This window comes from Falco peregrinus, chromosome W (genome assembly GCF_023634155.1).
Source record: "Falco peregrinus isolate bFalPer1 chromosome W, bFalPer1.pri, whole genome shotgun sequence".
Taxonomy (NCBI): Eukaryota; Metazoa; Chordata; class Aves; order Falconiformes; family Falconidae; genus Falco; species Falco peregrinus.
Window position 1 is genome coordinate 7,641,268 of NC_073743.1, and position 22,227 is coordinate 7,663,494.

The following is a 22,227-nucleotide window of genomic DNA, read 5'->3' on the forward strand; positions in this document are numbered from 1 at the left end:
ACATAACATCACTGAGTTAGTCAATACATATCTTAAAAATATCATCTTTCTCCTTCCTTCTCCTCCTATCCTATCTTTCTTCTCTACCTACCATATTCCTTAAGGCTAAGTTTTCATCTCCTGTAAAGATAAACAACTTTAACAGATGTCTCTTTAGTTGGACCAAATCCCCACTTTGACTGAAGTTGTCACCAATAACAATTTCCCAGTGCACTGCAATGGTATGTTTCTACTAATATTAAAAAGGCATTCTAAAAGCACCTCCCCAAAGAGGAAAAACGGTAGGCACAGATATTTCTGAAAACCTCTGATTTTCAATAGCTTCTTCAGCTCTGTAGTAGCAATATTTACATATATAAAGAACATAAACCTCACTGATCATCTGTAAGCAGTGTCTTGTCATATTATAGAAAGAACTGTAAAAAGATGCAATCAGAATGAATCTGCTTTCAAATTCTAACTTGCCTGTGAATACTATCTCAGCCAGAAATGGAGAGGAAAAACAGTTACTGGATTTAGTGAGCAGTATTAAAAGGTATTGAGTCGAAGGCCTTGAAGGTTGGATATTCAATTAAAGAGAAAGAAAATAATGCTGGAAAAAATGAGGAAAAAATATGCAAGATGACAAAGTTAAACACGGAGAAAAGACAACCAACATCATCTCTAAAACCTAAGAAATAAAGTGGGCTGTGAACCCCAAGTAGCACAATGGATTATAGAGTGTTTATTACATAGGTGGTACACACCTCTTGAAAATATTCTTGTATATGAAAATGCTGCAACTGCATATAAACTAGAAAAACTTTAAAAGAAAAATAGAGGAAAGTCTATCTCTACATCTAGGGTAACAAACAATTACAATTTTGAAGGGGAATATTAAATAAAATTAAATAAAATAATCCCATCAGAATATTCCCCCAACTAGAATACAAAAATGGTGCCTCAATCCCAGTTCAGACAGTTAAATAGAGCATATATTGCAATTTATTTCCTTTTTTTTTTTTCTCACAGGTATTTAGATAGGGAAATGAACTATGAGACAGGCAAGCTGCTGTCTTCAGTTTCTAAAAATTACGTCTAATCTTACTAAGAGTCATATTGAACAGTATTGCTATATTCTATAGAATGTACTCATAATTTTCATGTAAGACTTAAGTTCTGTCAAGGAGGACCTAATTTTTCAAGCAGAAGTCCTTTTCTTTGTGTACATATCATTTGTACATGCTTTGAAGAAATGTACATTATTTTAAGCATTCTACTGTTTTCAGATACAGTAGCAATATTCATCATCTTCAGCTAGCTCTTGTCAAACTAACAAGGCATTAATAAAACAACGCATGAAGTCTATCTATATATGTATGCCATAAGTGCATAACTCCTTCAAATCCAAAACAAGCATCCTACTGAGACTGGGAAAGAGACAACACAAAAGATGGACAAAAACAAAGACAGTATCCAAAAACCTACAATCACAAGTCTATACATCTCTGAAGCAATTTGCAGCTACGTATAAAACAGAAGTAACAGGGAAGGGCAGTATTAAAAAATAAACATTTACTCAAGAAGATATCAAATGGAAGAAGGATAAAAGATTCCCAATGAAAAGGTAAATTGTTATTTTGCTTAGGACTTAGAGGGTTTTAATACACAGACTAAAGAGAGAAGCAAATACTGTGCTAACATAGTCTAATGTCCTTTAAACACTGCCATTTTAAAGCATGTATTTTAAAATGGTATGTAATCAGAGCTTAGACTTTCAGCAACTCTAAGTCCACCATATGATTAAGATGTTGCATATTTAATTATCCTTGCTGCTATAAGGGTCCATGAATCTTAAGTGATATAGCCCTCTACCTTACATCCACATCTTCCATGAGTATCACATCATAATTGTTTAACTTGTAACATGTATTTACATATGCAGAACACATTTCAGAAACTCACTGAAACACTTTGAAAACAAAATATCCATGTGACTTGGATTTTTATTATTTGCAGAAAAGGGGAGGGTTGGGAAACCACTCCACATTTAATTCTGCTTATCTGAAAATGTATTGCAGTATCCTTACTATTGGGTTTGATGCTTGCAGGAGTCAGGTGTGAACTTCCAACAATTAAAATGCTGAGCCTTTAAAATATTTATTAACTTAGGACTAGTTTGTAACAACCAGAAATAACTGCCAATGACTCCAGCTGCAGATCAGATAAATAAAAATATGACGGTTGTAACAAGAGTGCAGAAGAAAAACTTTGCATCTAGAAGGCAGAAAAAGTTAAGATTTTAGAAATACTGGCCAAGAAGCTGGAATCCCAAATAAGGATTCAGTGGCATCCTCTCTGTTGAAATAACATCTTTTCATCTGGTCATTAACTGATTCTGTATCATGTCTCCATTTGGGAGCTCAGACCTCTAGGTGAGCACCCAAGGAATTTTTTTTAAACAGGTATAAAAGCTTAATGAACAAGGGCTCCAAAGAAGTGTTTATTAGCTTTCAAAGATTAGGTAGAACAATATTTACTCCTTTAGATACAAGTTTTTACTTTAACATAAATTAACTGTTCTTAAGTTATTACAGAATTAATAGTTTTATTTGAAAAAAATAAAAGGATATGCTATTTCTAAACTGCAAATTATGCAGTAAAAATTAATTCCAGGTCATACAGTTCCTCTAAAACTATTTTTCTTCCTCATCTTGGATCTGTTTCTACTAGCAACATTCTTCTGGCTTATTAAAGTTTATAATTGAGACAGAGATAATAATGCCTATTAAAAAGAGCAGCAATTATTAACGCTGTGAAAATAAACCGGTTTGTGTGTAACATATGGAAAGCAACAGATAGCCAAGTAGGGGATGCTGAAACAAGGAACACAAGAGGTTTTATTGCTCACTTTGCTTCTCCACCCCTAAGAACATAATCAACAGAGACTGCAAGCATTTCTAACTGCACAGAAGAATTTATCCTCGAAAAAGAGATATATAAAATAATTATAAAACACAGAAGCATGTTTTGAAATGTTAAGCCAAAGTCTTGGAGTTCTAAACTTGGGGGGTTTTGCACAATTTTATATTAATGAAAACCCTCCATATTCGTTATGCTCTTTTATACTATTTTGGTTGCCAGTGCTGCTCAAACCTGTCCCTTTTTCCCCAAAGTTTCTAATAAGAGGTAAAATCGTTTAAAATTGCAGGAATCCAACATTCCCAACAGCTAACAGGCAAACTTCAAGTACAGGTGGAAAAGTAAATTAAAGTGAGATATGAAACACTGATTCAGTAGGTTTTCTTGAAAGTATGAAAAACCTTTACTCCAGAAATACTTCTCAATACTCATTATCAATTGCTTCATTTGCTTAGAATTGCAATGACAAACAATATTAGTATTTGATTAAAAGAAAGACTGTGGACTAAGTAAACCACTAACAGATAAGGAAAAGAGAAACCTGAGAGCCAAAAGGGATACAGCAGGTCATTCTATTGGTTTCTTAAACATTAACTACCTTTAATTAAAGAAGGATCAATTTACACAATTGACGGTAGTACAGCTGTACTAACTTTAGGTACACTACTGGATTGGTTATCATGGGAAAGGAAGGTTGTTCTTTAGTCAAATACATAAATATGCTTTGCCATTTTGTCTGCACCAAGTTCTGAACATTAACAGAGAATAAGATGTTATAGTTTAGAGATTCTGATGGATAAAGCTTGCGTTGCCTCTTGATAACTGATTTATTTTTTGCTGATAGTACTGGTGCTAACAAAATAGAAGTTAAGGTTCTCCAAGAAACAAATAGTTCCTACACAGTAATTCTGATTTAGCATTTCCTCAGAAACACCACACACTTTGAGTTAGGTACCTGGTTCCCAAACTCCACACGTTTAACAGGAACTTCTCTTGTCCTGCTCAGCTCCTTATAAAAACTGCTGAGCTGAATGCTAAGTGAATCTAAGCACACGCTCCCAAGCATTCATGCAGTCAAAGAAAAAAGTAGATGACAACATGCTTTCATAATCTCTGGACTAAAACTACTGCAGAAGACTAATTACCAGCTGTATACCAAAATTAACAAGAATTAATTCAGCCCTTTAAATAGCCATGAAGAAAAAAGAAGTATCACAATGATATATCCTAACACAACCGTTTGGAAATAAATTTATACCTGACAATGCTACATTGAGATGTTCTTATAATGATTTCATCACTGATAAAACAACAATTTTCTCATACTCTGTAACTCCAGTCACTAAGGAAAAGCTGGGCCCAAATCCTACAAAGACTCTAAACTATGCAGTCAAAAACAGCAAGCACATATGCTCATACTCCATCAAGGAAAAAAATCAAAATGTTCACCACCACACATTTTTGAACACACAATATTGGTAGGATATATGTGGGCAGCTGAAGCAGCCAAACTTGACTTATATCCATATGATAGAACATAGATGGTGTTTGCAAAAATAAAAAAATCTATAACATGATTCATACACAGTCGCACCTAGATAGATCCAGGTACATTCTGAACGAAGGCCGTTGAAACATAAAAACAAGTGTAAAATTCTCCTTTTTCACTGGGAAAATCTGGGTCCTTATATACCTCAGTCCAGTGAGAAAAAATTCTCACACACTGATGCTAGAAATTAGCAGAACCTATTCGACTACTTTCATCTAAAGAGTATATGCTATGTTCTGAAACATGCAAGTCTTGTCAGACACTAGCAATGGCATTACAATAAATACTCACTAGGACCACATAGCTTGCTTTTTAAAATCCCAACTGTAAGAATTTAGCTGCTGAACAAGTTGTAGTTACTCCAATTTCACTCGAAAACATCTCACTTCAAATAGCAGATTCAGCACTCAGAGTCTGTAAGAACTTAGAACTTTTTAGCTTCAAGTACCTAAATTGTACTGTCAAAATAAACACCACATGTTGCTGCTCACATTAAACAGAAAAATTCAGACTAAAACACATCCTGGTGCAAAGCAACGCAACAACAAAAATCTGGGAGCAAGATCTTGCCAAATCCATCAGATTCTCGTTCACAAACATCTACGTTCAATTGCACAAAATAAAGTACTGAGCCACACTTTGATGACATGGGAAAACTGCACCACCTTCTTAAATCCTGGCCCTAGAGACCTTGGAAAGGTTAAGCTTCATTTCCTTACTTTGATTCTCAAGGCTTGCCTTTTCTTTTTTTTTTTTTAACGAAACAGTTTTCCTATACTTTTTTTTGTCTCATGGATCGATTTATTCTGCGAAGGTAGAGGGAAGCAGCTGGAGAGAACATCTAAAAAAAATGTCACAGAGTAAGGAAAAGGTAACACTAAGGCAGAGATATCTGGACCATGCAGTAGCCTCACCTCCTGGATTCGCCTGCGGGCCCGCTGCAACACCTCCTCGTAACCTTTTTGTCGCAGCTCACTCAGACTCTCATAATACTCTTCGGGGTCGTCAGTCTCAGTGAAGAGCAACTGCAAAAGAATCTTCCAGCCGCAAGTATCCAAGCTGTGGAGCAAGTAAACTTGCAGTTTGTAACAGAGAGCGTCCATCTCCTGCTCGGGTAGCTCCGGGGCTCCAAACAGCATCGTCCACACTCCTGAAGGCTCCTCGGGGAAGGCAGGCAGGTAGGGTTCCAGCTCCGAGTTCACCGAGCACAGCTGTTGGTGCACAGCCCGCAAGTCTTGGAAGGAGAAGAGGCCGGCCCAGCTGCACTCCTCCCCCCCCACGGGCTCCGCGTCGGGAGCGACCGACTCGTCTGCCCGCAGCGGCGAGGGCGACAGTGAGGCGGCCTCCTCCTTCCCCAGCTCTAACGCTTCTATCTCTTCGACGGCACCTGCCGCCTCCGGGCCCCGTAGCGGCCTCCGGGCCGGGCTGCTCTTGACGCACAGTGGGCTCTTCAGCAGCGCCTCAGCCGCCGCACCCCGCTCGTAGCCCCGCAGCCCCGCCTCGGCGCAAAGGTGCGAGGAGCCGCGCGCCAGGCCGAAGTCCCTACTCCAGGCCTGGCCCCTGTTCACCGTGGGGATGCCGGCCTCGGGGGCGGCAAGGCCGCCGCAGTATAGCTCACGGGAGCCGCTGCGCTGGCGCTGTGCCGTGCGGTTATGGCAGGTGATGGCGAACTTGCCCTCGATCTCGTTCCAAGCCACGATGAAGACGAATTTGTGCTTCTCTCGCTCCTGGAAAGCGTGAGGCCTCACGGCCACCCAGTCGGCCTCCAGCGTTTCCTCCAGGGCGAAGGCGGACATGGCGCCGCGCGGCTTCCCACGCACACACACGCACCTCACCCCACCCCACCGCACCGATCCTGTCCTGTCCTGCCCCGTCAGCCGCCCCCGCCTGCCCCGCCGGGCGCCGGCCGGTAGCAACACCCCGCAGCCCCGCCTCACTGCCCACCATCAGCCATCTTAGCGACGGGGGAACGGGAAAGGCGCTAAGGGAGGAGAATGCGCTGGATCCCGACCGAGACGGCGGGGGTGGGGAGGTAGGACAGAGAATCACTTCCTTTCTGCTCGGTGTCCGCCGCGCACCCACTGCCAGGGAATCCCGCCGCTGCCGCCTTTGGTCATCAACCTGCCGCCGTGGCGGATAATGTCTGGTTGCCCCCACACAAATACCTCACACACATCACGAGAAGCACGATCTGTTTACAAGTGGCGGTGGCGCTGCGGGAACTCAGCGCCAACCCCGCCCCGCGGCCTCCCGAAACCCCGCCCTTCCTACTTCGCGGGTTTCCTTCCCCATTGGCTGTCGCCCTGGTTTCCCCAGCAGATGGAGGTAGGCGGAGCCTCACGCCTTGCCCCTTCTCCGCCGGCCACGCTCGCGTATCTCCCGTCCTCCCTTCTCGCCGCTCTGTGGTGGGTGGGGCAGGGGCGAGGGCGATGTCGATGTCCCGCCCCTTCTCTCGGACGTATAACGCGGCCGTTCGGCTGCTGTGTGCTGTATGGTGGGAAGGATGTGTGTTGGGTTGTAGCCGTTAGGGGACTGGGAGGCTCCGTGGGAGGGAAAGGAAGTGGGGCAGTCGTCATCTGTTTCTCCTGGGGTCAGCTGAGTGGTGGCTGCCTTGTAGAAGCGGGCTGTTCAGGGTGGAATCTGCCAGCCCTGTCGTACTTTGCGCCGTGGTTTCTGGGGGCAGGCTGGGGGGGAGCAGTAGCCTCTGCTTCGGGCAGCTTCTGAGGCAGTGCTGGCTTTGTTTGCTGCGGCTTTCTCTGTCCTTGCTGTAACTCCCTGTCAGATCGTTGCCCGCGTGGGGCCCGTTGGCCTCTGTAGCCCTGCACAGCAGCTCTCCTGACTACTCTCCACTATCTTACAGCTAGTGCTTCTTTCCAGGGCCCCTGCCCCCAAGCTGCCAGAGGATTTTTAAGTTTGGAGGTCTGCAAAGGCAGCAAATCCTCTCACAGGGGAATTATATGTGCAGGGGATTTCTTTCTGCTTTTTCTGTTCCCTGAAGCAGTCTTCTGCATAGTTACAGGAAAGGATGTGGTGCTTCAGCAGCTTGTTTAAGTTCTGTAACTTCATTCTGACTAGAGGTTGAACCAAAGTATTTCAAAGATTAATTATTGAGAGCCCCTAACAGCATGCCATACAGCAGAAGTTTGCACTTGTGGTTAGGCTACAAAAGACTGTAGCACCTGTGATGAGACCTGGAGATGAGGGCATGGTCTAAAATATCTGTTTGGGGCAATTCTGTAATTTTATAACTGAAGTTAATTGATTGCACTGACACATGGTATTACATGCTCATGTTAGCCTATCCTACTTAAGAATTGGCAATGCCTGCAGTGCTCTTGGAGGTTTTCAAGTGTATTGCAGAGCACATAGGTTACAGTAAGACAGCATAGACAACTCTCATAAACATGTCTGAAAGGAATTATTAATCACCTGTGATATTAAGGCCAACAGTTGGGTTTTTTGTGCTCTTCAGGATATTCTATTTCTCTTCTTGTATAAATGAAAAAATATTTCTTACTAAACATTCCTGAAAATTTGAAAAAAAAAAAAAAGTTCGGTAGAAAATATGCATTGGGCCCATCTGTGATGTTGTTGTCCTGCTCCAAATTAGAGGAATCACTGGAGAAATAAAACATTCTCAATCAAGTTAGCTGGAGAAGCAGAGTGAGTCATAGCTTTCTTTTTAAAGTTACTATATTGACTAGCATCCTGTCCTTGGTAGCTAAAGTATTTGAGGAGAGCCTCTGGCAATCCAAACATTCTCTGGTCATTAACAAAGCATCCTTGTATATTCAGGAGAATCATGGTTATGTCTATTATTATTAATACCCAAAGTTACAGCTGTTAGAAAAAAAGAAGGCGATTATGGCTCAGCAGCCAGAGGTACAACCATGTCTATGTTCTAAAGGTGATGTATGCTGTACATCTCAGAGAACAACATTATTTTCTATTACCATAATTTTAGGCATCAGCTCAGTGCACCTGTGAAATTATCTGGAAGATTTGATTATACCCCATGTAGAAGTAGCCAAGCAAGCAAGCAAAGAATACATTGGTGGAGGAGATATAGTCTCTTTTTGTTAGGTATTCAGAAACAATTTTTCAGTGGATGAATGTAAGCAACAATCCAATTTTGTCTTCAGTAATGCATGAAAGAAAAACTTAAACAATGAAGATGCAACAGTGTGTATATATGTATCTCTCCAGGCTTAAGATAATTAAACATGGATTCAAAATTTCTCATCAGCTAAAGGATCAGTGCTAGTATTTCAGGAGGATTGCTGTAGAAGCCAAGGTCTTTGAAGTAGTATTAGGCTGGCTGTTCTCAGCAGAGGGTCAAGCTAGTGTGATTTAAAGCAGATATTAGGTAAATGTAATGTGAGATGGATGAAAACTAGTCTGAAAATCATTCAGCTACAATCAAATTTCTAATAGGCCTCTTTTCATGCAGCAGAAAAGCTGCATTGTCAGTTCTCAAGAGCTATTATATTTTGCCAAAAAAAATATAGGAACAAAAACTTGCAAGGAAATAGCAATCTTTCAAAATCACATTATCAAGGAACACTAAGTAGCCTTCATAGTAACTTCTGTATTGCTAGACATGCATAATTTTTCATTCATAAAGATATAAAGGGCAGGCTTTTCATATGTTGATGATTTTTTCTTAAAGGTGGTTTCTGCACTTGGGTCACAACAACCCCACGCAATGCTACAGGCTCGGGGAAGAATGGCTGGAAAGCTGCCTGGAAGAAAAGGACCTGGGGGTGCTGGTCGATAGCTGGCTGAACATGAGCCAGCAGTGTGCCCAGGTGGCCAAGGCGGCAAATAGCATCCTGGCTTGTATCAGAAATAGCGTGGCCAGCCGGACTAGGGAAGCAATTGTCCCCCTGTATTCGTCACTGGTGAGGCCGCACCTCGAATGCTGTGTTCATTTTTGGGCCCCTCACTACAAGAAAGACATTGAAGTGCTGGAGTGCGTCCAAAGAAGGGCAATGAAGCTGGTGGAGGGTCTAGAGCACAAGTCTTATGAGGAGTGGCTGAGGGAACTGGGGTTGTTTAGTCTGGAGGAAAGGAGGCTGAGGGGAGACCTTATTGCTTTCTCCAACTACCTGAAAGGAGGTTGTAGGCAAGGCGAGGTAGGTCTCTTCTCCTAGATAATAGCAACAGGACAAGAGGAAATGGCCTCAAGCTATGCCAGGGGAGGATTAGATTGGATATTATGAAAAATGTCTTCACTGAAAGGGTGGTGAAGCATTGGAACAGGCTGCCCAGGGAAGTGGTAGAATCACCACCCCTGGAAGTGTTTAAAAAAACACATAGATGTGGTTCTTAGGGGCATGGTTTAGTGACGGACTTGGCATTCCTTGGTTAACAGTTGGACTTGAGGTCCAACTAAAGGTCTTTTCCAACCTAAATGTTTTTATGATTCTAAAGGAGATAAGTCACTGATCTCTAGCAAATAAACCAGCAAAAAATTAAAATTATATTTGTAAAGGCTAGTAGTTGCCTTTTGAACAGGACTTGTGGTGGAGTGTACTCTTCAACACTAAGCAGAAGTGGATTAGGTTGCACCCAGTCAGCCTGACTTGTGGTTAATTCCCACACTTTAAAAAGTGACAAGTTTGCAGCATCTGAAACAACTACTGGGGAGTGTCTCCAAAGATAACCCAAGCTGCTTGGAGAGAAGTAAGCTGCTGCCACACTGCTGCCAAGGATGTGGCATTTCAGCACATGTGGCTCCCATCACGAACCTGGAAACTGCATATATGAGAGGCCTAGTTAACCTTATGACCAGGGCTGTTGGAAATAGCAGTTACTCAGCCAACAAGCTGGATTATTATGTTTTGAAGAGCCAAATCTTTTTGAGAACCACAAGTGTTCTGTCACTAGTGAGTTGAAATGTAAGGTTAGGAATTCAATTGATGTCTTTTTTTTTTTTTTTTTTTTTTTTTAAGAATTGCATCAAGCACCAGAACTTTTAAGGCAGAGTACTCTGAGTCATTGCTATTCCCTGGGTGGTCTCCAAGAAGTGATATTTAATAAAATCTTGAGCTAGTAAGCCAGTGAAGAATAGGTTTGCAAGCTTCCAGGAGTTGTTCTGTGCTTTTTCTGCCTTGCGGTATCATTTCCCTGAGTCTGTATCTGCTGATTCTCAGACATGATCTCAGTTCAGGCTGGTATTGGGAAAACAAGGAAACTACGGAATCCATATTCAGCAGAAAAAGGAGATATAGCAAAAGGTTTCCAGCTGCATTGATTGTAGCCTGCCTAGGCAGATCCATATATAATCAATGCAGAACCAAGCTGGTGATACGATGAAACCCTATGGAACTGCACATATGTGAGGTGGATTAGTAATTGCCAGGCATAAAAGGGTGGGTCTTCTGTGGATTGAATAACCTGAACCACTGCAAAGTGATCTCACCCAGTGCTGCCTAAATTGTCTTCTGGATGCTGATGTTGTGAACAAGAACAGAAATACTCCTGTGTTTGTACAAACATTTCAGCACCTAGCATGTGACTCCTACAGCATGCTGAACCAAAATTATACCCTTCCAAACCTGAATTTTTGAACACCTTGGATAAAACAGCTTTAGTATAAAATGTTTTTGAGAAAAACAGGTCTCATCTGATTTAAAGTTTCATTAATTCCAAATGGCCATTGTTGCAATATGATTTCTGTCCAAATACAAGACTATTGTATTCTCAGTTAACCAGCTGTGCAATTCCTTACAGTAATCAAGATGAAGGGAAGAGGATATTCAATAGCGTGCTTCAAAGTACCATAGCATCAGGTGTATTTTCAGGTGTCCTGAAATTGCTATTAAATATTGTGATTAATACAGCTATGCCAGACAAGTGTTTTTAATAGATTTCTGTTGATAGTATGATTCAAATTTTAATGTGGAAAAGCCAGATAGCAACACCTGTTTGTTGGTAGTGGAAGTCTTTTTCTGGCAAAAGTTTTAAAAGTGTTTTTTAGAGTATGTCTGTGTGTGAAGTGAGACAAGAAGCTGGCAGCAGAAAAGTATTGTTGAGTTTGTGATGGCTTAGTAGCAATGAAACATCTACCCAAAAGTATACTTTATAGTAATAGTTGTATCTGCACTTGAAATTCTCAAAGTGCCTAGTCTTAACAGTTTTGATATAAGAGAAGTTTTGAGGTTGTTTCTAAGTACAAGGAATTGCATTGTACAGCAGAACCAGTATAGCTGCAGTATATGTGATAGCCCATCCATTTTATGGGGGAAAACTGTAAACTTTGCATATTTATGCTGGCTCTAAACTGAAGAATTTTCTGCAACCAAATATTATTGCAGTTGTAGAACATGTGGAGTTATTACTGTGTGGTAAGCTTTACAAATGTGTGATAAACTGAACATGTAATGTAATCTCTCTCCTACTGCTGAGGGGACCCAGTAGTTTAAATATAAATCAGTCTTTCCTTGAAAGGAATCATTCATAAAAGTTATTCTTCTCCTTTTCAGGCAAACAAGTACACTGGTAAAGTTAGTTTGTTTAAGTGAAAGGCAGAATGAACTTGATGAAGAAAAATTCTGTTAGTAATACTCAAGAATCCCTCTTTGAAAGCTCAGATGATACAGAACCTAAGTTTCCAATTTAAACATGTCATTGTAGTGAGAAAATTCTAAGTATAATAATTTTACTAAATTGTATGAAAGTAATCAGTAGTCTCTGTGGTAGATAAAAAACAGTTTGCAACAAGAGAGACAATTGGAGCAGTCCTGTCTTGCAGGCTGGATGAGTTGGGAATGATGGTGCTTGCAGCTCTCTTTAGTTGTTTACAAAGCAATTCTTCAATTTGTTTATAGAAACCATATTCTGAGGTACTCCACCCAAGTGCATGGGGATAGGGAAAATGATCCATATGACAGAAAGAACAATTTGTAGCTTTGAGAAATTAAAAGTGTTTTTAAGATTACTTGATTTTTGCATTAAGTGCAAAGATGCAAGCAATATTTCTAACTTTAAAAAATATGCTTAATATCTCATAATTAAACAAAGATAATTTTATCAAGCAGTTCCCCAAAAGTAATATTGTCTTTGAGGACAAGAGTGAAAAAGTCCAGTCATAATATTTTGTGATACCTCAAAATAGATTTATAAAGGAAATGCGTACTTGGCTCTGAATACAGTTGTGGTTTAACCCCAGCTAGCAAACAAGCACCACACAGCCACTTGCTCACTCCCCCCCACCCAGAGGGGTGGGGAGGAGAATCAGAAAGGAATGTAAAACTCAAGGGTTGAGATAAGAACAATTTAATAATTTAAACAGAATAAAGAGGTAAGAACAACAATAATAATAACAGTTATAATGGAAAGGTGGGGGAAAAGGGTAAAATCCAAAGGAAAAGGGAGAAAGGAAAACAAGTGATGCACAGTACAACTGCTCACCACTTGCTGACCGATGCCCAGCCAGTTCCCGAGCAACAATCCCCTGGCTCCAGCTAATCCCCCAAGTTTATATACCAAACATGACATCCCATGGTATGGAATACCTCTTTGGCTGGTTCAGGTCAGCTGACCTGACTGTGTCCCCTCCTGATTTCTTGTGCCCCTCCAGCCTTTTCACTGGCAAGGCCTGAGAATTTGAAAAGTCCTTGACTTAGTATAAACATTACCTAGCAACAACTAAAAGCATCAGTGTGTTATCAACATTATTTTCACATCAGAGCCAAAACACAGCACTGTAATAGCTACTAAGAAGAAAGTTAACTCCATCCCAGCTGAAACCAGGACAACAGTGTACTGAGCTGTGCAGCAATATCAAGACTATAGTGGAGCACTGGAAGGTGTTATTCAAGGAAAGAGGAAGCAATATGTTTAGCCACATCAACAATTCAACTCAGTTAATCAAGAACATTTGTAACTAGGCAGGGGAAGCCACAAACCACAGAACAAGCATTCAGTTAGACAAAATGCCTACATTAATCTAAAAAAAGGAAATTATAGTTCCTGTGGTAGTGAATACAGTCTGCCTTCTGATTAATTAGTGGAACATATGACAAGAAAAGAATTCAGATGTTTTTAAGTAGCCTTAGAGGTTCCATCCTCTCTGTCCCTGATATACTGATGGAGAGATCAATAGACTGATAATCCAGGTCTGTCTGCAAGATCACACCAGGCCTATACTAAAATAATTTGAATGTATGGAAAAAGATTTATCTGAGGATATCTGGATTGCCTTTTGGGTGAAAAGAGTGGGTTGAAGACCACTTAGCTTTCAACCATTTAGCTTTTTAGTGTGCAATCCTGGCATTTTCCATAAACATGTAAGCTGTTGTTCCTTTGGTCTGAGGGAGGAAAACTTTGAGTGCCGGATGAATCACTCTTATTTCCAGTATGTTTCCAGGCCATCTGACCCCTGCAAGATTCTGCAGGCCTTGTGTCATTGTATTATATGCTGGCTGAGATGAGCATAACAAACTATTGTAAGCATAGCCAACAATGCTGTCCTTGGGTCACAATTTGGATGGTAAAATTTCTAAATACATTCTTTAAAAGGCTAAGAATAGATTGAGTAATGGACTTAAATTATGCAATTTGTGATTAAGGGGTAAATATATAATTTCTAGCCAATACTCAGAAGGTCTTAGCTTGAGTCTGATAGATTTCATCTATTAAGGTGACAAAAATCTGCACTGAGCCAAGAAAGCATCAAGATTTGTTTGCATTGTTTGTGACTTTCAAAACTTTCTTATCAGACAAGGAATTTGATTTCCAATTAAGACAACACCTTAGGAGTGTGTCAGGAAACTTGTCTTTTGCTGTTCAATTAATCCTCATTGCTTTCTCTGTATTGCTGAAGATTCTAAGCATGATAAATTACCTAATTAAGTATCTGTGATTTATAAAATCACAAGAACACTGTCATAGTTGGTTTTTTTCCCACCAGAATATTCCAATTTATCATTCTTCCCCTCTTTCATACAGATCAGGGAAGCCCATGGATACTTATTATCTTTATTATTTTCTCCATCTCAAGGATATCTAGTGCATTTTGAGTCACTTGCTAGCCTCACCACAGAAACTAGTGTAAATCCAGCCTGTATGTAATTTCCCTGCTATTTCAGCTATACTATTCTAAATACCCAACCTGCTTATGTTAAAGCTGCCTTGTATATACATTTGTGCTAGATTGTCATAGCTCTGGCTACAGTGTAGACATACTTAAAACCTTTGAAGAGAAATGTCTTAGAGAATATATACATTCATCTTTGGTTATCACAACAGAGTACACTATTATAGAGGCAGAGTTGGTGCAGAAGCTAAAACAAGGCAGATTAGCACCAGTATTAACAGACTCTGGAACATAAAAAAATTTTAGACCTGTATGATATTTACTAGGCATGGAGTATTTTCCTAGGCGTTTTGAAATTCTGTCTCCTAATAAAATGCAAGTCAGCAGGCTAGAGGGAAGTTTAAAGTCCTACCAGCTTTTGAGCAGAAATAACTACTGAGAGCAGCTGTAGTTTGGAAGATATGTGTTCCAGCATTTTTGGGATCCAATGAGATTGGAGACAGTTCAAGATGGAGAACAGCCTGCTGCATAAAGAAATGCACACTAGTGAGAAAGTCTTGCAACAAAATTCTCCAGAACACTATGGGAACACTCCATACAACAGCACAAACACAGCTTACAGAGTGAAAAGTCACAATAATGCTGCTGATGGTATGGGCAAGCCTTAATCCCGAGTGTTCATATCAAAGCATGTCAGGATGAGACCCCCTACATCTCAGAGATCTGCGATGTTCTCCCTGTACACATCAGTAGAAGGCCTGACATTTAGCCTCACACAAAAGAAGTTCTCATCCTGATTTAAGTCTTCTGGAGAAATACTGGATAGCATCAGCTTCTGTCTGTAGACATAGCTACACCCAAAGCTGCAACGTAGTTGAGTCTGATCCAGTTAGTACAGGAGAAATAGATGGTATCTTCATCTGATTCCATCTTCAGCTGAGTTACCATGTGATCCCACTGTCAGCACTGCAGTAGGGAAACAGTCCTGGTAAAAAGAAGTCCAAATCTTCTGTGCAGGGCCTTGCATGTTTCCCAGCAAATGGGTAAATCCCTCCTTAAAGACAGATGATCAGAATTTGAAGAGTAGCAAAATCCCAGAGTGTGGCATACGAAGGCACGGACTCCAGTTGTGGTGCAACCAGAGACCCTTTATTGTACAGAGAAGCTCATATTTATACCTCTGAGTCCAGATACAAATTCCAGCTGTATGTACCACCAGGCTCAGGGCAGAAACCATTCATGCAGTTACATAGCTATATATCACTACAAGCATGCAGACACCTTTTGACTACTAGATAACCATGTTTATCTTTCTTACTTTCCTTCACAGTACCCAGCTTTTCTCTCATCTCCTGCCAGATCAGACATTCTCCATCCTCCTCTCTCTTATCTCCCATCAGTAATGCTCAGACATTCTCTATACTCTTCTCGCACATCTCTCTTCAGACATTCTCTATCCTTCTCTCCCATACCAGAGAGATCATAGAGAGCTCTAATTTGTAATTTAAACGAGAATGATGAAGGGGAAATGTGGTTTGGTTTGGTTTGTAATATCACTGGCCTTTACTCTTTGGCAAACCTCCAAATAAATTGAGCCCCAGGGTTCAATTTTAGAACCAGTGCTCTTTTTATGTTTTTATAAATGATCTGGATGCAGGAGTCAAATGTACATCAAGTAAGTTTGCCAGTGATACTAAACTAGGAGGAGCTGTGGACTCCCTCAAGGGTAGAGAGGCCTTACAGAGAGATCTGGATAGACTAGAGAGCTGGGCGATCACCAACCGTATGAAATTTAACAAGAGCAACTGCCAGATTCTGTACCTGGGACGGGGTAATCCTGGTTATACATACAAATTGGGGGACAAGAGGCTGGAGAACAGCCCTGCGGAAAGAGATCTGGGGGTTTGGGTTGATGGCAAGTTGAATATGAGTCAACTGTGTGCCCTGGCAGCCAAGAGGGCCAATAAGGTTCTGGAGTACATCAAACACAGCATAGCTAGTTGGTCGAGGGAAGTGATTGTCCCCCTGTACACTGCACTGCTGCGGCCCCACCTCAAGTACTGTGTGCAGTTTTGGGCACCTCAATATAAGAGGGACATCAAACTATTAGAGTGTGTCCAGAGGAGGGCGACCAAGATGGTGAAAGGTCTCAAGGGCAAGACTTAGGAGGAGCAGCTGAGGTCACTTGGCTTGTTCAGCTTGGAGAAGAGAAGGCTGAGGGGTGACCTCATTGATGACCATGTAGATCCTTGCTAATCCACATTTGAACAGAGCAGACTGAGGAAAGATTATGTCAGGAGTTTGGCCAGTAAATATGAAAGAGATGATAAATTCTAAACTTGGTGGCATCAGGGAGGACAAGTAAAAGCAGACACTGTTTTTGCAAGTACAGGTCTAACTATAAAGTAGACGTGCTTTATGGCTTTAGCGTCACTACATTAGATAAGGAATTTGCAGAGAAAAGAAGGCAAGACTGTAGAAGAATGGCTGCAGAAGCATGGCCTTAGAATCTCTGAAGATCTGCACAATCCAGGCCTGGTATTAGAATAGGCTTTAGAATAGGTATTAGAATAATCAGAATTGTACTGAAGTTGCTGTGCTGAAGTTAACAAGAAAGGTAGCCTTGAGCTATTCTTGAATCCTGAGACCAAGAATTATGTTGTGCCAACAGGCCGTGGCTGTAACAAGATACAGATGCTGGGAAAGCAGGTGCAGGGCCAAGAAAGATAGGGAGCGGTATGGGAATATAGGGAGTAACAAACTACAAGGCTGAAGCACAGCAACACAATTGGCTACATGGATAGAATGCTTATTTTAGTCAAGATAATTAGGGGTGTGAGAACCGCGCGTGTTTAGAGACTACTAACCAATTATATTTCTGCTTTACGAATATGCATGTGTATCGGTTCTATATAAGTAGTGTTAGAAACTAATAAAGTTGAGCAAGATGCATAACTCATATTGAGCGTCTTCTTGACTCCGGCAAACCCTTCTTCCAACACAAGACCTCTTCTGAAAATGAAAGGATTATCTTATTTCTGAGGTTTAGTTATATTGGAAACACTTGGCCATCCAGGGCTAAAGCTTTGTTTATAGCAAAATACTGTCTTTGAGCAGAGGAATCTGTCAGTGCATTATGGATTTATCTGCTTCTTTCCTAGTATCAGGAATGGAGTAGGAAACCAGTTAAGCTATAAAGGACAGAGTTTCCAGGACAAACTTTTGAGGGAATGATCATCACAAAAAACATCAAAACCAAAATTCCCACCAAGAGAAAAATATGCAATTTGACTGTTCCTTTGAAGTCTATAGATGTTTCCATTGTGCATATGAACAGCTCCCTTTTGAAATTGCTGAGAGTTGTATGCGTGTATTTGAGGACTGAATGTGGTCTGCAGTTCCAAGAAGAGAGATTTCAAAATTTCAGGATTCAGGAAATATCAAAAATAGCAGAAAGTTCAAGGATTACAGTGTTGGAGAACAGCTGGATCCTGTGGATAACTGGCTAGCTGAAAAAGGTCTCATAGACATAGTCCAGCTGGCTGGACAAAAATGCACATCGCTCTCAGCTTATCTGAAGTAAAGGAAAAGTTACAAAATAACAGGAAGACTGTGGTGGGAAAAGAATGTTGCAGGTGGGAACAGAAAACTACAGAAGAGAAACTAGGGGCGGGCTTGGTATTTAGGTAACTAACCAATAATGAGCTTAACTTTTGTAATATGTATGAGCTAATTATAAGAAGGCATAAAAGGTGACTGTAAGGGACAATAAACGAAGTCTGCTGATCACTCATATTGAGCGACTGTGTCTTCCCTCCATCGCAACAAATGGCGCCCGAACAGGGACCCTAGAGAGGGCTGAACCTGCGAGCCACGGTTCGACGGAGATTCGGGTACCGGTGCTGAAAGCAGCGCAGGAGGCGGAAGGGCACAGTCCCCGCGCCCGGGAGCACCTACAGAGGGTCCCGCCGGCCACGCGTCGCCGAAGTCTCGCAAAGGCTGCAACAGCGCTGACGAAGGTATGGAGAGACAAGCGACGTACGATTCGCTCATATGCTTTTTAGAAAAGCGGAGCGTTCAGGACATAGATTGTAAAAAGGCATTACCCGGGTTATTAGCGTATGGGATAGCGTCCGGGTCCCCCGCGGCAGCGGCGAGCGGCGGCGCGCGGCCCGGCAGGCCCCTTCCCGGCCGCGGTTTCTCTCCAAGGCGGCACCCACACCCCCCCCCTCCGATCGGCGCCATGGCGATGCAAGCGGCCAAGCGAGCTGACATCTGGCTGCCCCCAGAGGTCAATCGGATCCTTTATATTCGGAACCTGCCGTATAAAATCACAGCGGAGGAAATGTATGATATGTTTGGGAAATACGGACCTATTCGACAAATCAGAGTTGGAAACACTCCTGAAACAAGAGGAACAGCTTAAGCTTCTCAAGGAAAAATACGGAATTCATTACAAACCCCCCCCAAAAAAAAAAAAAAAAAGTGCTTCAGATGTCCCCTACAAGAAATGGGTTTCTGCCTTGAACTAGCAAACATCTCTGTGCTTAAAGAGAAGCCTTTTTGCCTTGATGGAGATAATTTATTCTGTATTCTGTATTTATGCTGTATTCTGAATGTGGAAATTGGTTGGGATTAGGAGGCTGGCTTAAAGGCATTTTGCAAACGGGATTATTATTTTTGATCATTATTGTAATAATAGTTTCTTGATCAAAACCAGCCAAAATTATTTGTAAGCATTAGGCATATCTGAAGAGAATGCCTTTATTTGAATCAGCAGTTAAGGTGTAGTTTAGTCTGAGGCTGTGGTTTTATCTGCTTCTGGTGAATTTTTGAAGTGATGAAATCAGAGATACAAGGTATGCTAAGAGTTATGAGGTAATAAGGTAATAATCTAAGTAAGGGTGCTGTTTTATATCTACAAGTGCAATATGCTTTTATGTAGCAGGGAGAAACTTTAACAATAATGTTGCTTGAGCGAGATGTGCATGTGACAACTTGGGAAAAGGGATATCACAACTGGAGTGCAACAGTGTTTCTATGTCTGGCAGAGTGAAATCTTTCAAGACCTGAGTTTAGACAGTCTAAAATAAATTGTTAGTATTCAGAAAGCCCATCTTAAGCCTCTTTTGCTTACACAGTGTTATGGAAGTCAACTGCTATTGTAGAGAATTAATGATTTTTTAATACATATTAACAAATACTACTATTTTAACTTGAGGCAGTTGAGTGAGAAATACTCACGTGTAGCATTTGAGGGAATGTCAGCATAAATCGCACTTACATTAAGACTGCATTTTTAATTACTGTACTCGTTAAGATTCGATGATGCCATAAGGCTAAGGCCTTTTATCACAGATTGGTTCTGAACTAAAAGGTGTGTGCACATGTAGATATGCACATTTGTGTTATTTTCCTTAATTGGCTACAAAATAATATAATTAGGTTGGGGACTAGATCTTGGGAATTTGTCTATTATACTTCTGTTTGTTAAGGAACGTGCATAACACACAGCACCCATGTAGGCTTGGCTTGTGGCATAGTTGTCAAATTTAGCATAGACATTCAGACAGATAAGCAACGTCCTCTTCTTGTGTGTATCACCTACAAGCCATTATGGCTTAGTGTGTAAATCTGTATGTAACTATTGAAAAAAACACTTATGAATGTATATAGCTTAGAACTAATTTCTTCCCTTTGTTAATTCTTTGATATCAATGAGGTATTCTTCAGAAAATGTATGGACTGGTTGGTTGCATAAGGGCAGTTGTTATTTGGACAGAAAATTGTTAATGGTCAGGGATTTTTCACTAAAATATTTGCAAATATTCCTAGTCAAACATCAGTTTGGTTTCTTTTTGGGTTTTGAGCTTGCATTAGTCCAGGTTCAGAACTTTAAAATTACCTTTGAATTTTTTAAACTTTTTATATCACTGGAACAGAAAGAGCATCTAAATTAAAGCTTCAAGCTAACTTTATTTTTCAAGTATTTCAGGAATTATACTTCTGAACTGAGATTTTATAAGTTGGCTGTGTATTTTCCTGTGTTAAAACGCTGTTATTGAAAATGGTCAACCAAGCCTATGTCGCCCAAAATAAAAATGGGGGAATTGTGGATAACTGGCTAGCTGAAAAGGGTCACATAGACATAGTCCAGCTGGCTGGACAAAAATGCACATCGCTCTCAGCTTATCTGAAGTAAAGCAAAATACACTGTCTTTGGCTGTCCTTGTTACACAATAACAGGAAGATTTCGGTGGGAAAAGAATGTTGCAGGTGGGAACAGAAAACTACAGAAGAGAAACTAGGGGCGGACTTGATATTTAGGTAACTAACCAATAATGAGCTTAACTTTTGTAATATGTATGAGCTAATTATAAGAAGGCATAAAAGGTGACTGTAAGGGACAATAAACGAAGTCTGCTGATCACTCATATTGAGCGACTGTGTCTTCCCTCCGTCGCGACAGGATCCTGCCAAGAGGAAATTGCGTGACCTTACTGAACTACCATGGTATCTTGCAGGTGTGTTGCAGAGATTCAGACAATGGACGCAATTAGAAGAGAGAATATTTTGGCATGTAGCTGGGAAAAAAAAACAGCCACAAAACCAAACCAATCCACAAATGTCAAATAAAATAATTTTTATTAAATTAAAATTTTTGAGTTTAAGTGCTCCTTGTCACTCAAATGTAGCATCAATGTGACAAAATTAAGAATGGGGACAAAAATATTAGACACGTTGTAAACGCTACATTTTTTTCTGTTTATTTAGAGAAAACAAGTTCAGTTTTATCCAGCTTAACATTCTTTTTCTTAGATTTGGCAGTGTGTTATTTGGCCATTATCACCTGTCACCCAGCAAAGATGTTAAAAAAAATAAGTAAAAAATTACTCTGAAATATTCATTCAGCAAGTATGTTCTCTACCATTTCCCCTTTCTGAAATCATAATCCATTGCTAAAAGCCTTAGATTTATGAAAACTGATTAAATATGCTGCTTAGAAAGTTAAAGGGAAAATTTATTTATATAAACTTCCATTTCTCTTCATTACCTGTATTGCTATGTCACCATGTTACCTTACCAAATAACCCCTTTCGTCCCCTGTAAGCTTGAATTGCATTTAGGAAAAGCTGAGGTAGCTGTTGGGAGAGGCTTGGACATTGCCGAATGTACCTATGCAAGACCAATGCATTTTCCACCTTGTCTGTGAATGCTGAACAAACTTACCTGTTTCATTTCATTGCCATCGCTAGGTGAATGAAACATCCTACAGGAGACAGAATAGTCACAAAAGTAATTACAAAAATCACAAAGTAATTAACCGTTTTTTTCCCCTCTGAAGTTTAGGACTATTGTTATAAAGATTTTTTTTATTTATTTATTCTTTTATTGATGCATTTGGTTTAGAGAATTATTGGGTGGAATTACAATTTTTGTGGTTGATGTGCTTGGTGTAAGAGTTAGCTTAGGGATCGATACTTATTAATGTGCTTGCTGCCCTTTTTTCAAATGTCTGGTGTGGTAGGTAATAACTAAAGAGTTTTGTTTCATTTTAATGTCTTTATGCCAGCAGATGTGTGTTTCTTTCTGCTAGTGAATTGAGCCAAGATATTCTGGGTGTAGCTAGTGCCCCAAGTGACTAAAAACTCAAGTCACTCATCTCAAAGAAAAGTGATGTGAAAAAAGATGTAAATCTGCCCAATTCCCTGAATAAAGTCATAGTTTTCACTGT

At 40.6% G+C, this 22,227-nt stretch overlaps 1 protein-coding gene across 1 annotated transcript in view; it reads right to left on the bottom strand.

The window, feature by feature from the left end:
* Positions 1-6,689, bottom strand: part of LOC129783107 (junction-mediating and -regulatory protein-like) — a 107,504-nt gene extending 100,815 nt beyond the window's left edge. The window contains exon 1 of the mRNA XM_055792813.1: positions 5,365-6,689. Coding sequence (XP_055648788.1) covers positions 5,365-6,246 — 882 coding nt within the window. The 5' untranslated portion in view covers positions 6,247-6,689. The remainder of the gene's footprint in view (positions 1-5,364) is intronic.
* Between the last annotated feature and the right edge of the window lie 15,538 nt (positions 6,690-22,227).